The 18,271-nt window shown below is 43.8% G+C and overlaps 1 protein-coding gene across 11 annotated transcripts in view; it reads left to right on the top strand.

Annotated features, from left to right (window-relative positions):
- The window catches only part of Ptprm (protein tyrosine phosphatase receptor type M), a 709,515-nt gene that overhangs the window by 612,481 nt on the left and 78,763 nt on the right, over window positions 1-18,271 (top strand). For all 11 annotated transcript variants that reach the window (XM_036172971.1, XM_036172968.1, XM_036172967.1 and 8 more), the window contains one exon: window positions 554-641. In XM_036172971.1, coding sequence (XP_036028864.1) covers window positions 554-641 — 88 coding nt within the window. The remainder of the gene's footprint in view (window positions 1-553; window positions 642-18,271) is intronic.

Below are 18,271 nucleotides of genomic sequence, written 5' to 3'. Positions count from 1 at the left end.
TTGTCACTTGCTCACTGATAGCAAAAGGCAGTCTCATTACAAATGCCATAGGAAAGCCTACTGTGACCATTAAAACCTCCAGGCATAGTACATCCTGATAAAATTCAGAATATACCATAGGATTTTAATCTTGAAGTCATGAAGTTTTAGCTTTCCTACTTTCCCATTCTAGTCCAAAATAACATTCCTTTGATTATTTATCAGGGAGAAAAAAAAAATGCCTTCATATGTCTTAAAAAAGAGTAGTGAAAACTTATAATGAAGAAATTTGGGAAAATGTTTTTCTTCTTCATCGAATATTCCAGTAAAGTACTGTTCAAATAAACTGTGGGTTTCCTCTTTACCTTCTCTCTCTGAGAGATGCTAGCCAATGCAAACCAACACTTAGCAAGAGCCAAACAAAATACTCCCCAAATAAAATAGCTTCATTCTTGTGACTGTTGCCTGCTTGACCATTGGCCCACATTTTAAGGACACCCCACCCCTCCCATGAAGACCACTCTTTCTACTACATCCAATTGTCATGCTTAGTTTCACTTCCTCTTTCTTCCAGAGCTTCTTTGAAGGACAGTCTGCACCATGGGACTCAGCTAAGAAAGATGAGAACAGAATGAAGAACAGATACGGAAACATCATTGCATGTAAGTGGCGGCGGCGGCGGTGCTGTGCCCCTGACGGGATTGGCCACCAGGCTCATGCAGTGAGAATTTACTGTGCAATTACTGCCTTCATGTCTTGCTGCAAGAGCTGGTGTTAAGGCTCATGCTAAGCGAAAGAAAAATTGTCCATGACCCTACTAGCTACATCAGTGCAAACGTTGCTGAGGACCTGGTTTTACTTTTAGATTTAAGGTTTAGATAATGCAGGTACTGTTAAAACCCTGAGGAAGAAAAGGCATTTTGGAAGGAGTAAACATCCCAGACTTAAGGTTTCCCAACTGCTGCATGAGAATGAATAGAAGTAATGGCTCACAGCAGGCTGCGTGCACAGAGCTCTGCACACATTGGTGCATTAATCCTCTGGACACTGGGTTAGGTAGGTCAGTAATAGCCCCATTTTAAGGGCAGGAAAGCGAAACTCGGAAGTTAAATGATAGTCTCCGTATCACAATACTCATTAGCAAAAAGGCTAGGATTATATCTCAGAAATTCTCAGTGCCTGTGAAACTGAGCACTGCCATCCATAATGCCTCAGACGGCTTTTAAATCGAGCCCAACCTCATTAATGTTCCGTAACCATGCTGAGACGCATAGTAGATTGATGAGGCTCCTTCTCCCAGAGCTCAGACCATCCATCCTCTGCATTCAACTGCTCCAAGTCATATAGGATGGCATGAAGGTGCTGATGGGCCCACTGTGGTCACCTAACAGAATCCAGGCTATTTAGGAAGAAGCAGAAACTAACAAGAGCCTGGGCCTGGGAGCATCTTGCTCATCATGTCATGTTACTTAGAAAAGAACAAACTTGGAGGGTACAGGAATTTCAAGGGAGCTGTGTATTTGTTTTATTGATTTTGAAAGTACAGCTAAATTCTACTTGCCTGCCTGAACATTCCTTGGCTTGACAGTGCAGTTTCTATGGTAACAACACCCTAGACATTTCCTGTGCTTTTGAAAGTCTTCTCATCCATTCAAGTCACAGGTTACTGAGTGCTTGGAATGTGGCTGTTATGACTGAGAAACTAGATTTTTTTTTTTTTACTTTTGTTTCATTTTCATTATTTTGAATTTAAATGGAGCATGGGACTAATGGCTATCGTATTGGACAGTTGTCTTAGTTACTTTGCTATTGTCTTGACAAAACACCATGACCAAGGCAATTTATAAAAGAAAGCATTTAATTTGGAGCTCACGATTCAAGAGGGTTAGAGTCTGTGACCATCATAATGGGGAGCATGGCAGCAGGTGGGCAGGCATGGCACTGAAGCAGTAGCTGAGAGCTTTTATTCTTATCAGCAAGTAGATGGCAAAGAGAGATGGGGGGACGGGAGAGAGAGAGGGGGAGGAATGGAGGGAGGGAGGGGAGGAGGGGGGAGAGAGAGAGGAAGGAGGAAGGAGAGAGAGAGGGAGCAGGGAGGGAGAGGGAGGAGAGGGAGAAACTAGGATGGTATGGGCTTTTGAAACCTCAATGCCCACGCCCACCCCCCAGTAACACACCTCCTAATCCTTCCCAAACAGTTCCAGCAACTGAGACCCAAGTATTCGAACATGGCCCTATGGGGGCCATGCTCATTCAAACCACCACAAATACAAGTTGTTGATATGTTTTATACAGAGAAAAGAGTGGGGCTTATACAGAACACAAAGGGTTCCAGCCAAGCCTTGCCTTCCCTTTGGATACAGACAAAGGCCAACTACTGGATTTACAAGGATATAAATGCTGAATTTGTGTGCTTCATTGGCTGGTTTTTAAAACCCACCATGGTTGCTCAGGGCTTCATGGCTGTATCACTGTCATTTATGGGCAGGAAATGTGCCCTGAGGTCTAGAGTCTGACTTACCCTTAGTGAAGTGAGTTGGCCCTCTGGGACACTTGTTCAGTGTTGAACACTGACAGTGCAGAGATCACTGTTATTTCTGCCCTGGGACAGAGTCAGCAAGTAGAGGGCAGGTGACCGTGGCTGTATTTAACTCTGTATTCACTTCTGTATTAATGGAAGGAAAATGGGCCTTCCTGGCCCACACGCACCCTCACAGTTATGGTCTCTGATATCCACTGGAGCCTTGTCTTGTGGATGAATCCAGATTTCTCTCATGGCTCACAAGACCCTTGCCAAGAGTCTCTTCCCTTTATATTAAAGTCCAGATGGGGCATTCTTTCCCACACTAAGTGACAGAGTTCATGCCCTGTCATCCATGTGTCCTTGTTCTGGGAATTCTGAAGGCCAGGCTGTATTAAAGGGAGTTTGGGCAGTAGCGCTCCAAGCCTGCTTCTCCATGAGGTTTGGTTTCATGCTTGCCTTGTAGGTTACTTGTGAAGCGCTTTGAAGGGAGGTTGTGTGCACATGCATGTTTGAGTGCATGTACATGTAGGGGGGTAGATATGCATAGATACAAGGAGGGCTGTGAGAGTCCTGCTGTCCCTCTTGACCTCATTCCCTTAAAACAAGATCTGTCACTGAGCTCGCAGCTGGGCTGGTGGCCAGCAAGCTCCAGCTCTTGCCCTGTGGTGACAAGCATTAAGGTGACAGTTAAGGCACAGCTGTACCTGGCTTTTTACATGGGTCCTGGGGACTTGAACAGCAGCCTCTCTTACACACTTAACTACCTCCCCAAATGGAGAAATATTTTCAAATAATGAGGGGACCGTCTCTGAGGTTGAGCGTCTTTACTCTAGAAATCTGACATCCAGAATCTGAAGCTTTTTGAGCATGAGAAGATGCCACAAGTAAAAATCTCCATAGCATGAAATTATTCCACAGCAGGAAACTATTTTTTTAATTATATAAAAATACCTTTGGCCTGTATGTACAGGGTGGGTGTGAGACATAAATGAAATTTACCTGTAGGCTTGGGTCCTCTCCCCAAGAGATCTTGTGAGTGTGTGTATGTGTGTGTGTGTGTGTGTGTATGTCTTTGTGTGTACATACATATGCATGTATGTATATATACATGTATGTGTATGTGTGTACTTATTCATGAGGTATTCCAGAACCCCAAAACACCCATTTCTGGTTCTGAGCACTTGTGACTGGGGATATGTTAACCTGTGAAAGCTAGCATTTACTACATTGTACACCACTCAACAGTTTACACAGATGTAACTTGTTTGCTCTCTGTAAGGACACCATGAGATAGGAGTGTGTGTGTGTGTGTGTGTGTGTGTGTGTGTGTGTGTGTGTCTGTGTGTCTGTCTGTCTCCCTGTCTCTATTTGTGTCTGCATGTGTATACACCACATGCATGTCTTGTGCCTGAGGAGGCCAGAAAAGGGCATGGAATCCCCTGGAACTGGAGTTAAAGGTGGTTGTGGACATCCATGTAGGTGCTGGGAATCAAGCCTGGGTCCTCTGAAAAAGCAGAGGACCACTGCTCTTACTCTCCAGCCCCAAGAGAGGATTACTATTTTAAGCGTCTATTTTAAAAGCTGTACAACTAGGGGAAAAGGACAGGGCTGTAGCAGAAGGACTGGCTGTGGCCTGTGTCTCGGAAGATACACGCAGAAGTGGAACAGACTTCCATCTTGCTGACACCGGGGTTTCCAGCCTGAGAGGCAGACAGGCCAAGGTAGGCAGGGAATCGTAGTTCTCGGGCTGTCAAGTGGAACTACATTGCCGAAGCCCTGCTGGGGCCGAAGGGAAGTTAGAGGGAGAAGCAATGATCAGGAAAGACAGCAGAGCAGAGGCCTTGGGACTGGGAGACAGAATCTGGGGTCCCATCATGCTTCTGTCTGAGTGACCTTGGGTGAGTCATGAACCTCCTTAATGGGATAATTTTCTGAGAGCATTATGTGCTATAGAATTGAAGCGAACTTTCAATGACATCATTGCTCCCTGTGGTGGGGGAAGGTATATTTTCTTCATCACTGTTCCTGTCTTATTCTTTTTTTTAATGATTAACTTATTTTATATGCATTGGTGTTTTGCCTGCATGTATACCTGTACTGTACAAGGGTATCAGATGCCCTGGAGTTACAGACAGTTTGTGAGCTGCCATGTGGGTGCTGAGAATTGAACCCAGGTCCTCTGGAAGAGCCACCAGTGTTCTTAACTGCTGAGCCATCTCTCCAGTCCTTCCTGTCTTACCCTTTTATGGCTTAGAAAGATCACAGGGTCATTTAAAATAAAAACACAAAGACTGAGCGGATCCGGATTGTGAAGTTTGGGGCTTCCCATGACAGTGCCACCCCGATCCTCAATAGTCCCCATCCCTGTGACCAGTGAGCTAGCTCTCCACAGGCTGGGCTGTGGCATTCATCCCTGTGTCACCTGGCTGCCTATGGCCTTGCATGTCATATTATCTATCTTCCAGGTGCTCTCCACCCTGTCTCCTCTTTGTCCTTTCTCAGCATTTCCGCCTTGGAGTGCCCTGTTTGTGTGCCTTTCCAGGGACAGTCACACAGAAACTCCCCTGCTCCAGCTGCTCCACCCAGGCTCCCTTCTTCGGTCTCTCAGCTGCCTCTCAGTACACAGCCTTCTTTCCTTCCAGTTTGCTACATTTTCTAAAATTTCCCTCGATTGGCCTGTCATTTGTAACTCGTTATTTAGGCAAGCATATTTTTATATGACTGTGTATCATATATTTATGATATAGCCAGTCTGTAAACTGGCTGGTTGTGTAACTATCCCCGGGGCTCTGTGTTGGCATACCCCGAGACACTGATCACTTGAACCATCTGCCTGTTATGAAATGCTTCTACAATAGAGCATCCAGGACCTTAGAACCAGTGGTGTACTTGGTGTGAATTGGGGATTTCGATACCATACATGCATGAGGAAAAACACTAGCTTTGTCGTGAGGAGGAGAAGCACCCGGCAATGGCCTCTGCCCCGTATCTGTGTGAGACCATGTGATCTGAGAGCTGGTCACTGGGAAGGGCACTCAAGAGTGAGCAACCCTCAGCCATTTTTGTGAATCCACCAAAGTGCTTTCTACTAATGTGAGTGGTACCATTTAGAAACTGCTTTGTTAATGTGTGTGAGTGTGTATGTATGTATGTATATGTGTGTGTGTGTGTGTGTGTGTGTGTGTGTGTGTGTGAGAGAGAGAGAGAGAGAGAGAGAGAGAGAGAGAGAGAGAGAGAGAAGTAACTCCTACTTTTTATGGGAGATGTGCCAAGAGGCTAAGAGCCCTTACCTAACCTAACCCATGTGTATGTCCCATAAATATAATGCTAATTATGTCTTTATAGGCATGGAGGGCAGTTGGCATTCTGTCTCCCTAAAGATTTATAAAAATGCAGAGAGGCCAGTTCCCCTTACTGAGATGTCTGCCTCCTGGAGCCAAGGCATTGTGGACAGCCCCTCCTCTTGGCATGAGGAATTGTGGGATTCAGTGTACATATCATAGAGATTCTCAGCAGTGCTTTCCAAAGAACATAAAAAAAGCTTGTAATGATCACATTCATTGTTTCGCAACAGTGTTTGCATATAAAATGGTGCTAATGGCACTTCAAAACTGTTTATTGGCTTTGCTCTTAAGTAAGTTAAACTTTTCCTTTATTTACACTATAAATTTGCTGAGCAAGCCCTTTCCAAATTGAAGCTAGCATTCCGTCCGCCATTACCACCACCGCACACACAGACGAAGCCCTTCTAAGCCTCTCAATGATTCCCAGTTATAATTAACTCCAAGCAAAGGCAAACACCAAATCTCCCAGCTAACGAGGCAGCCCCTTTGCAGCTGCTCCCCATTATAGGGTACTGGTAGTGAAGAGAATGAGCCAGAATCCATAGGCACCAAATTCCCAGGCAGATTCTCTCCCTTCTTCTTTGCCATTTATTCAACAAATACATATTTAACTACCATGTTCCTGGTCCTCAGCCAAGCTGAAATCCTTTTCTCCACCTACATTGACCTGTGTGCTTCAAATAAACCAGGAACTGTTGTAGATGTTAGAGACCGAGCCGGGCACTAAATAAACAGGATGATGGTACAGCTGTAGAGCAGTCTGAGCAGTCACTAGAAACATGATATAGAATGTGCATTGCAAAGAGATGCTGGGATGAGAAAACAGAGCAGGGAAGGTGATGGTATGGGGTGCAAGTTTCAGTTTGTAGAATGTGGTCCAGGAGGACCTTCCTGGGATGATGATGCAAGCCAGAACCTGACACATAGGATGAAGATAGCAGTATCCTCAAGGTGAGAACAGGAAGCCAGTGTTGCCAGAGCAGAGAAGTCGGAGGGGAATCTCAGGCGCAAGGCACTGGAGAATTAACTACGGTGACAAAAGATGACAGAGTCCCCACCCACCCTCACGGACCTGACAGTCCCAGCGTAGAAGTTGGGGGAGCTGTGAAAGGAATCATGTGATGATAGACGGTTACCCAAATGAGTGAGATGCAAATTAAGGGCACAACTGTGATTGCCTTAAAGTTTGAGCTGTGGAGAGTGACTTATTTGAGGTGTAGGAAGGTCTCCCCCAGGGTGTGCCATGGAACCTGACAAGATGAAGGGTTAAGGAGAGAAAGACTGAGGCAGAGGGGACATAGGTAAGCCAACCTGTCATGCTGCCACACAGGGGGTGGGGGCACCTGAGAACTGAAGAAAAGCTGGGTGGTTGGAATAGGATGGTGAGAGTGCAAAGGCAGAAAGAGAGAAGGAGGGGGGATCCAAACCATATCCTCGAGCACATTACGGCATTTACTCTTTAGTAGACAAACAAGGGAATTTTTCTAAATGAGAATTGGTTGTTGGCCAAACATACATTGGGAAGTGTTGATCAAACTGTGAAATAGAAAACTGATCAGAAAAAGAAAATCAATCAGTTAAGAGATCCTTCAGTCATCCAAGTGAGAAAATGTATATTATAAATTCAAGCAAAGTAACTCACCAAAAAAAAAAAAAAAATCTGGATAGAATGTGGGGGTCAGATAGATAAAGGGTCAGACAGATGGGCAGGAGGCTGGTAGACAGCTAGGCTCTGTACTCAGATGAGAACGAATCTGAAGGAGAGATCAGGAATGGGCTTGCGGTTGGCAGGAATTTGGGAAGCTGTGTAGTTTGGGGAGATGTTGTAGCACTCAAGTGAGCCATTGATGGGCAATTAAAGGGGCTGCTCTAAGGATGGTGAGAGGAACCTGGTGCCAGAAGTGAGTTAGTGAATCCCAGGGCAGGTGGGAGGCGGCGGATCGGAAGAGAGGGGGCACAGTGAGAGTCCGTGGAGGAGACACACAGAGCACATGGAGACCCCAGAACCTACCCAGGGGAGGGGAGGCTGTAACAGTGGGCCATGCTGAGCCTACATACGGAGGCTGGGTGATGCTGGAGTCCCAGTGGGACTGACTTGGTGCTGATGGCAGCAGCAAGCACATCCTCACTAGGGAGGGAAGGAAAGGTCCTTTCTGAGTTGGCCTCTGCCAGAGCCAGCCCTGCTTCCCCAGTGCATGTGCTAATCAGTAACTAAGAGAGGGCTGCATGACCTTATCTTTTCCTCCAGATTGCATTAACCAGAAACCCAATTTTGATAGCCCTGGGCTGAAGACCTTTTCTCCAGGATTTTTATATCAGAGCCAAGTTCTTCTTCTCTCTGCTAATTGAGCAACTCCAGCAGGCTGTAAAGACCATTTACAGTTGTCATCCTCTGGCTCGGCTGTGAAAACCAGGGCAGAGGGAAGGAAGGGCTTAAGTGTTTTGTTAGATGAGAAGGAACTGGAAGACAGGATCCTTTAGCATTAAATTCAGGTGGACAGACAGTGCAGATTGAGGCAGTGTGTTCGGGAAGACTCAGAAAAGCCAAGAACTGGAGTCAGGGATCCCTGGAAGGTTCTGAACAGTACAGAGTAAGACTGCCAGAAGGGGCTAAGTAGAGAAGCCACAGACAAGGCAAGGTTCCAGTCAGCCAACAGCAAGAGGGGGATCTTCATACAGAGACCTGCAGTCAGACCCACCATGACCTCCTGGTGCTCAGAGCTTTGTGTCTGGGGGAAACAAGTGGAATCAGCAATGGGAAGCATGCCAAGCACCCTTCCTAGTGATGCTCACCCCAGCCCCTTTCACAGGCTGTACCTTGCCATGGGTACAGCAGAGTCCTTGGCCAAATGTAACCAAAGATGGAGCAAAGCCAGGCTTTGCAGAAGTCACCAGGAATTCAATTCATTTCAAGTTGCCTCTCAGAGGCCGGATGTTACTTAGGTCACTATAATTCTGATTCAATATTTAACTTAGCTGTGTCGTCAATATTTAGCTGAGAGGGAGAACTGCTTAGAGAGGAAAGCTTGTAAATTTCAGGCTCTTTCCTGCCACTGGGAGAATATCTGATTACACAGAGGTTAAAATTATAAAGCCATTACCAATATTGTTCTGTATAATAGGAGAGCATGAAAGCATTTGCAGCTACTTGGGGGTATTTTTAAATGATGTTATTTGATAAAAAAAAAAAAAAGGTATAAATACCATGTTTGGAGGATTTGGGGCATAAAGACCTGTTTTACATGTTCAGTATTTTTTTTCCTTAAGCCCTCAACAGTTTTCTGAAGCTTTTTTCTCTTTCCATTGATACATAATAATTCTACATATTGGTGGCAGTACAGTATGACTCTTCAGTACCTATACATATAATATGGGGTAATTAGCCTTTCTCATCATGTTTATCAGGGAACTTTGACACCATCTCCTCCAGGTCTTGGCAAAATACAGAGTAAATTGTTGGGAGTGATCATTGCCACAGTTGTGCTATAGAGCATGGTTACCTACTCCCCTTATCCACTGTATGTTGGCACCTCTGTTTGGTATCCTTCCTTCCTGCTCTGGTCTCCTTCCTAGCTACACATGTAGACCTACTTCAACACCACAGGGCACACCTCCCGTGCACACAGGTACATGTACACATGGAAAGCGCAGGCCAATGGTAGTAAGTGGTAGTTTTTAATAAACCAGGTCTTCATGAGCAGTTTTCTTACCCTAACAGATCGGTCCCCCAAATGAGAAAGGGTACATTCAAGGAAAGTAACTGACCAACCCAAAATCTGGATGGAATATGGAATCACACAGATAAAAGAGTCATATACAGAGAAATACACATGGACAGGTGGCTGATGGGTGGATAGGCTGTGTACTCAGGTGAAATCAAATGAGATCAGGAATGAGATTGATATTGGGAGTTATATGGGAAGCTAGAATGTAGTTTGGGGACATTTTGAAGCATTTTCCCTGGTTCCTCTAGCTAAAGTTTTGGGGAAAATCACATTCTTTATGCAGATTGAGTTTCACAAAGCAGCTGAGTGTGTTAATTTCATGATGGAGAACACTGAGCAATGATGATAATGTAAATATTACTCGTGCTTTAGTTGGATCCCAGGCATGCATGGAAAATAACTTCTTTTTCCCTAATTAAAACAGCAATGCATATGCATTACAGAAAACATGTACAGTAAAGTTGAGGAAATGACCCAGTGCGCCATCTTCCTGATTGAAATCCTGCTAACATTTGTTTAAGTTTGCGCTGGGCTTTTCTCTCCAAGCTATGAGTTATTGGCTTTGTTTCATTTGTTTGTTTGTTTTAATTTTTTCATTTCTGTTGGTTTTGTTTTCTAATAAAAACAGAGTTAGCATTTTTTTTTCTGATTATACAATCGCTCTAAAGCAAGTAGACAGCTGCAGTACATAAAATCACATCAAATTTCAGAGAAACTCCCTCCTTCCAGTTACTACACTGTGTGTAGTTATGCACACACAGTCCCTTTCAGAGAGCAGGGCATAATGGCAAGTAGGGACACCTACCAACAGTGACACTTAATCTCTGGTCTATTTATCATACTTATCAAGATGTATATGCTGGATGAAGAGATGTTTCAGTGTGTTGTTCAGTGAATAATCACAGGAAGAGAGATCTATACTGATTCAACACAAACACACATTTCTAATATTTTCAATTTGGCCACGTCTATGGCTATGGAGCAGGCAGATAAAGGGGGCACACTACACACACACACACACACACACACACACACACACAAACACACACACACACAACACACAGACACACATTTAATGTGCTGGCTTGTGACCTGCTCTTCTTCACTCTGCCTTCCCAGGTAAATAAACTAAAGCCAGAGCAATCCCTTTTAATGACTGTATTAACAGTTCTTTGCTTATGTGATCCACCGTTGCTCAGTTCACTGTTGATGCTGCTGAATGATTAAAGTGGTAGGGGAAAAAATGTGTTTTAGAAAAGGTACTGTCAGCATAGATCTGACAGAGAGTCAAAGACGAAATAGGCCAGGTGACGAATGAGCTGGTCTTACAGTGTGTCATTTACAGTCCTAAACGTGACTGCTAGCTTTTACTCACTTGTGTATAGCTGACACTTGGAACACATTTATATTAACTCACTGAATCCTCACACTGTAAACTGTCAGCAGTATTACTACTCCCGTTTTACAGTCGGGGAAATCAAGGCACTAATTAAGTTTACTTGTTCAGGGTCACATAACCAGAACGTGACAGACTCTGGGTTTCACTCTGGAATTCTGGCTCCAGAGTCTGGGATCTTCAGCTCTGTGGTACATGACACAGAAATAAGGAGAACTACTGAGTGCCTGGGGATTCGGGTGTGGGAGTTGATGAGTATGACTCAGATCTTTTCCTCTTTCCTTTTAAAATTAGCCCCTGTTCCTGTCCCCCCAAGGGATGGGCTGCTTGGAGTCATTAGTTCACCCAGCTTGGCTATTCTCTGAGCACACCTCCTGCTCTCAGTGACCTGAATCCTATTATGCAACTTCTGCTAGAATGGCACATTTATTCACATAAAAGAAGTGACACTTCACAGTAGGAACTGTTGTAGGAAGTGACTTGGTTCCCAGCTGATGGGCCTGGGGGACTGATTGATCCTGAAGACTCTAACATAGTCAATGGATAGATGTGACCCTTGATGGATTCATACCATGGTGGCACTATTGAGAAGTGGTGAAAGTGGGGAGGGAGCCCTGTTGAGTAAGTAGGCCACTGCAGGTAGTGCCTTTGGTGCTGCTTCTTGCCCTGGGCCTTCCCTGTGTTCCTGTCTGCTCTGCTCTGCCACACTCTCTCACACTGGGATGGACTAAGGCCTCTGAAGCTTTGGAACTTACTTCCTTGAGTTGCTCTCTCGGGTATCTGGTCTCAGCAATGAAAATCTGACTAACACAGGAATGAACAGGGCCATGCTCCAGGAACTGATGTGTAGGACCGTACTTGATCTTGCCAACACTCTTGTGAGAGGAGACCATGTCACAAAGCTCAGCAGAGTCAAAGTTGTCTGAGTCCACTATTGAGGTCAGGGTCATCTTTCAAATGACAGTATCTGTGATTCTGAAGACTTTGATATTTTCATTTAACACAAAATAAAAACATAAGAGAGCTTTAGAATAACCAGAAGAAAAGCCTTCATGCTGGGGTAGATACTTAGATTGGCATTAATAATGCTAATGTTTGAGTCATCTCAAAATCAATTAGCTGGAACCTCCAGAAATAATAAGTCCTTGAAGTATTGACCATATCACTTTTGCAGCTAATACCTGTTAGCCACAGATCCCATTGGGTTTCCCAAATTGTATACATGAACAGTGGAGTTCTCCATACCACCTTCTCCTTTCAACAATCATACCCAGATCCTGAGCCTAGAAATGCCCCCCCTAAAAGGCCCAGCTGGTGGCCTTCAGAACATGGACTGTCCATGGGTGCTCAGTGTGTCTTTGATTCTTTCTCCTGGATGACTCTAGTATTTGTTACATGCTAGAAATGTCTGATAGGCATTTCCTTATAAACATTTGATATGTCTTAGCTTCAAGATTATCCCAGAGAATAGCTGAGTTTCCCTAAAGAATAGTTGTAATATATTCATCTCAATATATATCTGATTAAAAAAAATCTGTTGATGCATCCTATATGCTTGTTCCTAACAGCCAATGTTGACTTTGTGGTTCACTGACTAGTAGACTTCAAGGAAGATGCTGGAAGCCACAGTGTCTGTCCTGCATTCTTAAGTATCCCGGCATCAGGGGACAGAGAGGCTTTGGACCTAGAAGTGTCCCTCACATTGCCCCATTTGATGGCTCCATGTGGGTGGTGGATGCTTTGCTATTTCTTGCATTGCTGTTTAAGAAGGATGCTTTTCACACAAGCCTACAGAAGGATGGGGGATTAGCTCATTTCCTTTCAGTTACTATGATAAAAATACCCTGAGAAAAGCAAGTTGGTGGGGAAAAAGTTTAGCTTTAGCCCATAGTCCTGAGTCACTGTATGTCTGTCTTAGTGGAGAAATCAAGTCAATGAGAAGTAAAGCAGCTGGTCACATTTGCAGTCAAGGGCAGAGAAGAAAAAACAATGAACACATGCATGCTTCCTCATGCTCACCTCTTTTTCTCTGATTCCATAGAGTCTAAGGCCCCAACCCAGGCAACGGTGGCACTCTCCCCAAGCTGGGTCTTCCCACATCAATTAACATCATCATCACATACTGGCAGGCCAACCTGATGTTGACATTCACTCTTCTAAGCCCTTTTCCTGGGTGATTCTAATTTGTGTCAGGTTGACAATTAGAACTAACTAGCACACCCATGATCACCAAGAAACATAATCACATGATGACGACTTTGCTTTGCAAGGTGAAGTACCTCCCTGTGCTCTCTATAGACTGGCCCCTGGAGCCCATCCTCACTGCTAATGTGTATGTAGTTGGTTCCCCATATCACTAGGTACCATATCCACAGAATAAATCAATGTCAGATTGATAACCTTTGGGGAAACATGTTTGTACTGAATCAGTGCCGACTTCCTGTCATTATTCCCTAACAATATGAGAGAGCAACTATTCACCTCACATTTCCATCGTACCCTATAGAGATAATTTAAAGTATGCAGGAGAGTTTGCATAGGTTATATGCAAAGAGTATGACATTGTATAGAAAGAATGTAAGTATCCATTGATCTGGGTATTTATGCAGTTCTGAGACAGATCCAAAACATACACCAAAGAACATTTGTATCTTCCTGGCAGGTAGGTTCAACTCCCGCTGTTCACAATTATTTTAACACTGAAAGAGAGAATACTTCATAACCTTTTTCTAATTCTTAGACATTTCTAGCAAATGGACATCAATAATGTATGACTTCTCCATTAGCAAGCTAGAGTCCCTGCTACTACCGTCTGTACATCACCAGAGAAAGGGAGCAAGCCCATGCTGGGAAGATCTTTCCAGCAAAGGGCTCTTAAGACTGGAAGTCTGTGAATGTCCTTTCCATCCTTGAAGGTGCTGTTGCCATGGAGATCGGGGTTGTAGCAGAGAATGGAGGAAGGCACACTAAGTGTGGCCATGTTGTCTTTGAGTTGTGTGGACTACATACAGCAGAACATTTACCTTCTCACACAGTTGAACAACTATCACCACCAGCCATCTCCAGAACTCTTTTCATCCTGCAAATCCAGAACTTATACAGAGTTTCTAAACAGCTCTCCATTCCTCCCTTAGCCCAGTCCCAAATAATGCCCACTCTGTTTCTTTGTAGTTTCCCACCATGGAGCCTCATGAGCGGAGTCCCACACTATTTGCCCTTTTATTCTTTTGTGTCTTGTGTTTCACATACAGAATATCTTCAAAGTAGACTCTTGAGCATATTGTTGTTAAGCAAAGGTTGATGAAACCTCCGACCAAGTCTGGACCTAGAGAGGAGCCAGCACCCCGCAAGACCTCTCTGTACCTTGTTAGGATCATAGCTTACTGCTCCAGACACTAAAATAGTGACTGCTGGGCTGGGAATATGGTTCTGTGATAGTGTGTTTCCCTAGCATGCATGAGTCCTGAGTTAGATGCATAACACACACACACACACACACACACACACGCACACGCACACACAGACACACACACACAGAGAGAAAGCACACACAGAGAGAGACAGAGATAGCAACAGAGTCTATGAAGATGTTATAGTAACAATTTTCTTTTTTCCCTTATTTTGAGTACCTCTCAGAAGAATCATCCCAGAAAAAAAAAATAGAATATGTAATATTCTATGAGCTCCATATAAAACATTTTAACATTGCTAATGGGTATACTGCATAGAAACATACAAAAATAAGTGCAAAATAACATATATTCTTTAACCCAATATAGCACAAATATTAGCATTTTAACACGTAATCGATATGAAATTGTAAGTCGGGCATGTTACTCCTCCTGTCGTACTAAGTACACAACACGGGAGCTATTTAGCTATACATGGCTATTTAAATTTAAAGTCATTGAAATTAAATACAATTAAAAAGTCAGGGGCTGGAGAAATAGCTCATCAGTTAAGAGCACTGGCTGCTCTTCCAAAGGACCTGGGTTCAATTCCCAGTGCCCACAAGATGGGTCACAACTTCAATTCCAGGGGATCCAGTGCCCTCTCTGGCCTCTGTAAGTACACACATGGTACATAGACATACACACAGGCAAAATACCTATACACATAGTTTTTTTTTTTAATTTAAAAACAATCAGTTCCTCTCTCTAACCACAGTCCATGTGCTCAGTCACTATGCATGTCTAGTGACTGCTGTGCTGAAGAACAGTGACATAGAACATTCCATCTATGCAGAAAGGTCAACAGAGAACATTGCCAGTGTCTTCTGTGTGCGGCTTTTGTTTGATGTGGCTTGTGTTTATATAGTTTGTGTATGTAACTATAGTTCATTCATGTCATTACTAAATAGCATCCCACTTATAAGTTATTAATATTTTTGTTAATTGTAAACAATGTTGCTAGGTACATTGTTATTTCCTCAGCAGGATGCACACAGTATCCACTTGTTAACGCTGGCACATAGGATGGGTTTCTTCATCTTTACATAATAGCAAATTCTTTTTGGGGTGTTTGCAATCACATTCATCATCAGCATCTGAAAGTTCCTTTTGTGCTACACCCTTACATACACTTGGCAATGTGACACTTTCCAGTGGGTATACAGTGATACCTCTTTGTGAGCTGCCCATATTCATAAAATAATAAAGGTAATTGTAAGCAGGGTAGAGAAAAGAGATGATATATATCTCCTGTGTATATGCTTATATAGTATATATAATGCTTTATATTACATATATGGCTACTATCTTTAAGTAGGTTTGATCTGTAGGGAAAAAAGACATGTTTACAACACTGATATATATAAATGATATAGATATAGATATCAGTGAAAAGGCAAATTGAAGATCTACCTTAGCTTACAGAAGGTAAGATCATGTCCTCTCCCTTTGGGGGAGCTAGCTAAGAGCCTGATAATATGCAGAACAGCTGCAATTGGTTTCTCTTGGGGCACCTTTTTCTCAGAAGCTCTGGTGACTTCAGCAGGAGAACTGTCTAGGCTGCTCTCTGAAATGGCCATGCATGTGCATGCGCTCTTCTGGCAAACACAGACTGTAACAGTCCACACACAGCCGACCTCCCCTCAGCTGCTAACACAGGCAAGATATACATAGGGAAATACTGGTTCCAAACACACTTGTTCTGATCCTTAAAGTAGGTGGCCATGAGGAAACCTGATTACATGTAGCTCTGTCCCCAGGTACTGCCATCTTGTCCAGCAAACAGCCGTGAAGAGAGAGGAAATGGAACATGCCAGTAGTCATTGCACAACACACGATAATAACAGCTCACATAGATTTGTTGCTTACTGTGTACTGGCCTCTTTCCAATCCCTTTACATGTGTCATTTTAATGTTCACATTGATTGTGTGGCGTGGACTCCACTCATTCTTATTGACAGAGAAGGAAACTGAAGCACAAAGTGGGTGAGTTCCTGGCCCCAGATCCCAAGTGGAGGACTCTCACCCACCAAGAGAGACTTTCAGCCACACACTTGCTGTGGGTAGCGTCGCATATATAAAACCTCCACCCCGGATTCTCTTGGGGCAGAGCAACAAGGCACAGTTGCCTCTAGATCAGCCATTCTCAACCTGTGGGTCGAGACCCCTTTGTGGGGAGGGGTTAAATGACCCTTTCACACGGGTCGCCTAAGACCATCAGAAAACACAGATACTTACATTAAAATTCATAAGAGTGGCAAAATTACAGTGATGAAGTAGCAATGAAAATAATTTTATCATTGAGGTTCACCACAACATGAAGGTCATAGCATTTAGGAAGGTTGAGAACCACTGTTCTGGATTCTTCCTCTAGCTTGTCTAGCCCAGTTAGTAACCACATTCCAGATAAGCATTGAGGCCTGACTCACTGTGAGGCTCTGACAGGAAATACTGTCTAATGTGATCAGAGGAGAGGGGCCTTCATCAAGGATGGAATTAGAAAACAGATACAGATGGCATTATGCCCACCAGTGACAGCAAAGAAAGTTTTCATCCCGCAAGGCCTGAGGTGAACCTTAAGGCCTGAGGTGAAATCCTGACTTTGCCCATTAGTCTGCCAAGTGGAGGAGCAGATTCAAGTCAGCCCTTGGCCATGGATGAAGAGACATGATGGCCCATCCCCCACAGCTCTCTTGACCCCTGCCTCACATGGCATACTTCTTTCTCACTCACCAAACTAGAGAGAACCTCATTGACTAAATGTCCCTCCAGATTGGCCTGTGGGCAAGCCTGTGGTGGGTTTTTTGTTGTTGTTGTTGTTGATTATTGATGTGGGAGAGCCCAGGTCACTATGGGAAACCCTGCATTGCATTGTCTGTATTGACAGTTGGTGTGCGAGGGCCCAGCCCACTGTGGGTGGTGCCACTCTGGGCTCTTGGTCCTGGGTTCTGAAAGAAAACAAGATCAACAAGCCATGAGGAGCAAGCTAGTAAAGAGCACCCCTCCATGGCCTCTGCAGCAGTTCCTGCCTCCAGGTTCCTGCCTTGAGTTCCTGCCCTGACTTCCTTCAGTGATGGTGTGTAACTTGAGAGTTAAAAACTGGAATAAACTCTTTCTTCCCCAAGTTGTTTATGGTCATGGTCTTTATCACAGCAGTGAAAACCTCATCTAGAAGTGAAAACCTCATCTAGGATAGACTCCATCCAAACTTCCCAGAAGGCTGGCCTGAGGATTAGTAGCCATTATCTTTAAGGTGGACATTGTAGGCAATCTTTCAGTATCTGTGATTTATGTGTATGTTTATCCCAAACCTTGTATGTGATTTCATGAAGCTGTTCAAACTTCCAAGAAATAACTCTTGGTTAAAAGTATGAGTCTCTAGCTTTTACAGTATTCTATGTGTTTCAGTGATCAAAAAAATTAGGAAGATTTGTTATTTAAAAAAAAAAGAAAGAACTATAGATCTCAACCTTAATAGCAAAAATGGGAAGTTTAGAATGTGTGTGATATTTATTGTTTATCTTGTTAGTGGGCTTTCTATTACTGTCACAAAATAGATAAGCAAACTTAAAAAGAAGAAAGGTTTCCCTGGGCTCACATTTTCAGAGTTCCAGTCCATGATTAGTAGGCTTTATTGCTCTGATCCTGTGGTGAGGTGAACCATCTTGATAGGAAGTACTTGGTGGAGCATTCTCATGTCATCAATCCCATATTCCCAGTTGGAGCCAGTAGTTACCAGTAACAAAACTACAGGCTTGGCACTAAGCCTGCAAAGGATGTCAAATTTCAAACCGCAGCCATCTTTAAAGCAGATCCATGCATGGGAAGGGTCTGTGTGCTGCAGAAGCTCTGAG

Source organism: Onychomys torridus, chromosome 23 (genome assembly GCF_903995425.1).
Source record: "Onychomys torridus chromosome 23, mOncTor1.1, whole genome shotgun sequence".
Taxonomy (NCBI): Eukaryota; Metazoa; Chordata; class Mammalia; order Rodentia; family Cricetidae; genus Onychomys; species Onychomys torridus.
The sequence above is the reverse complement of the archived record's forward strand: the minus strand, read 5'-3'. Positions and strand labels throughout refer to the sequence as shown.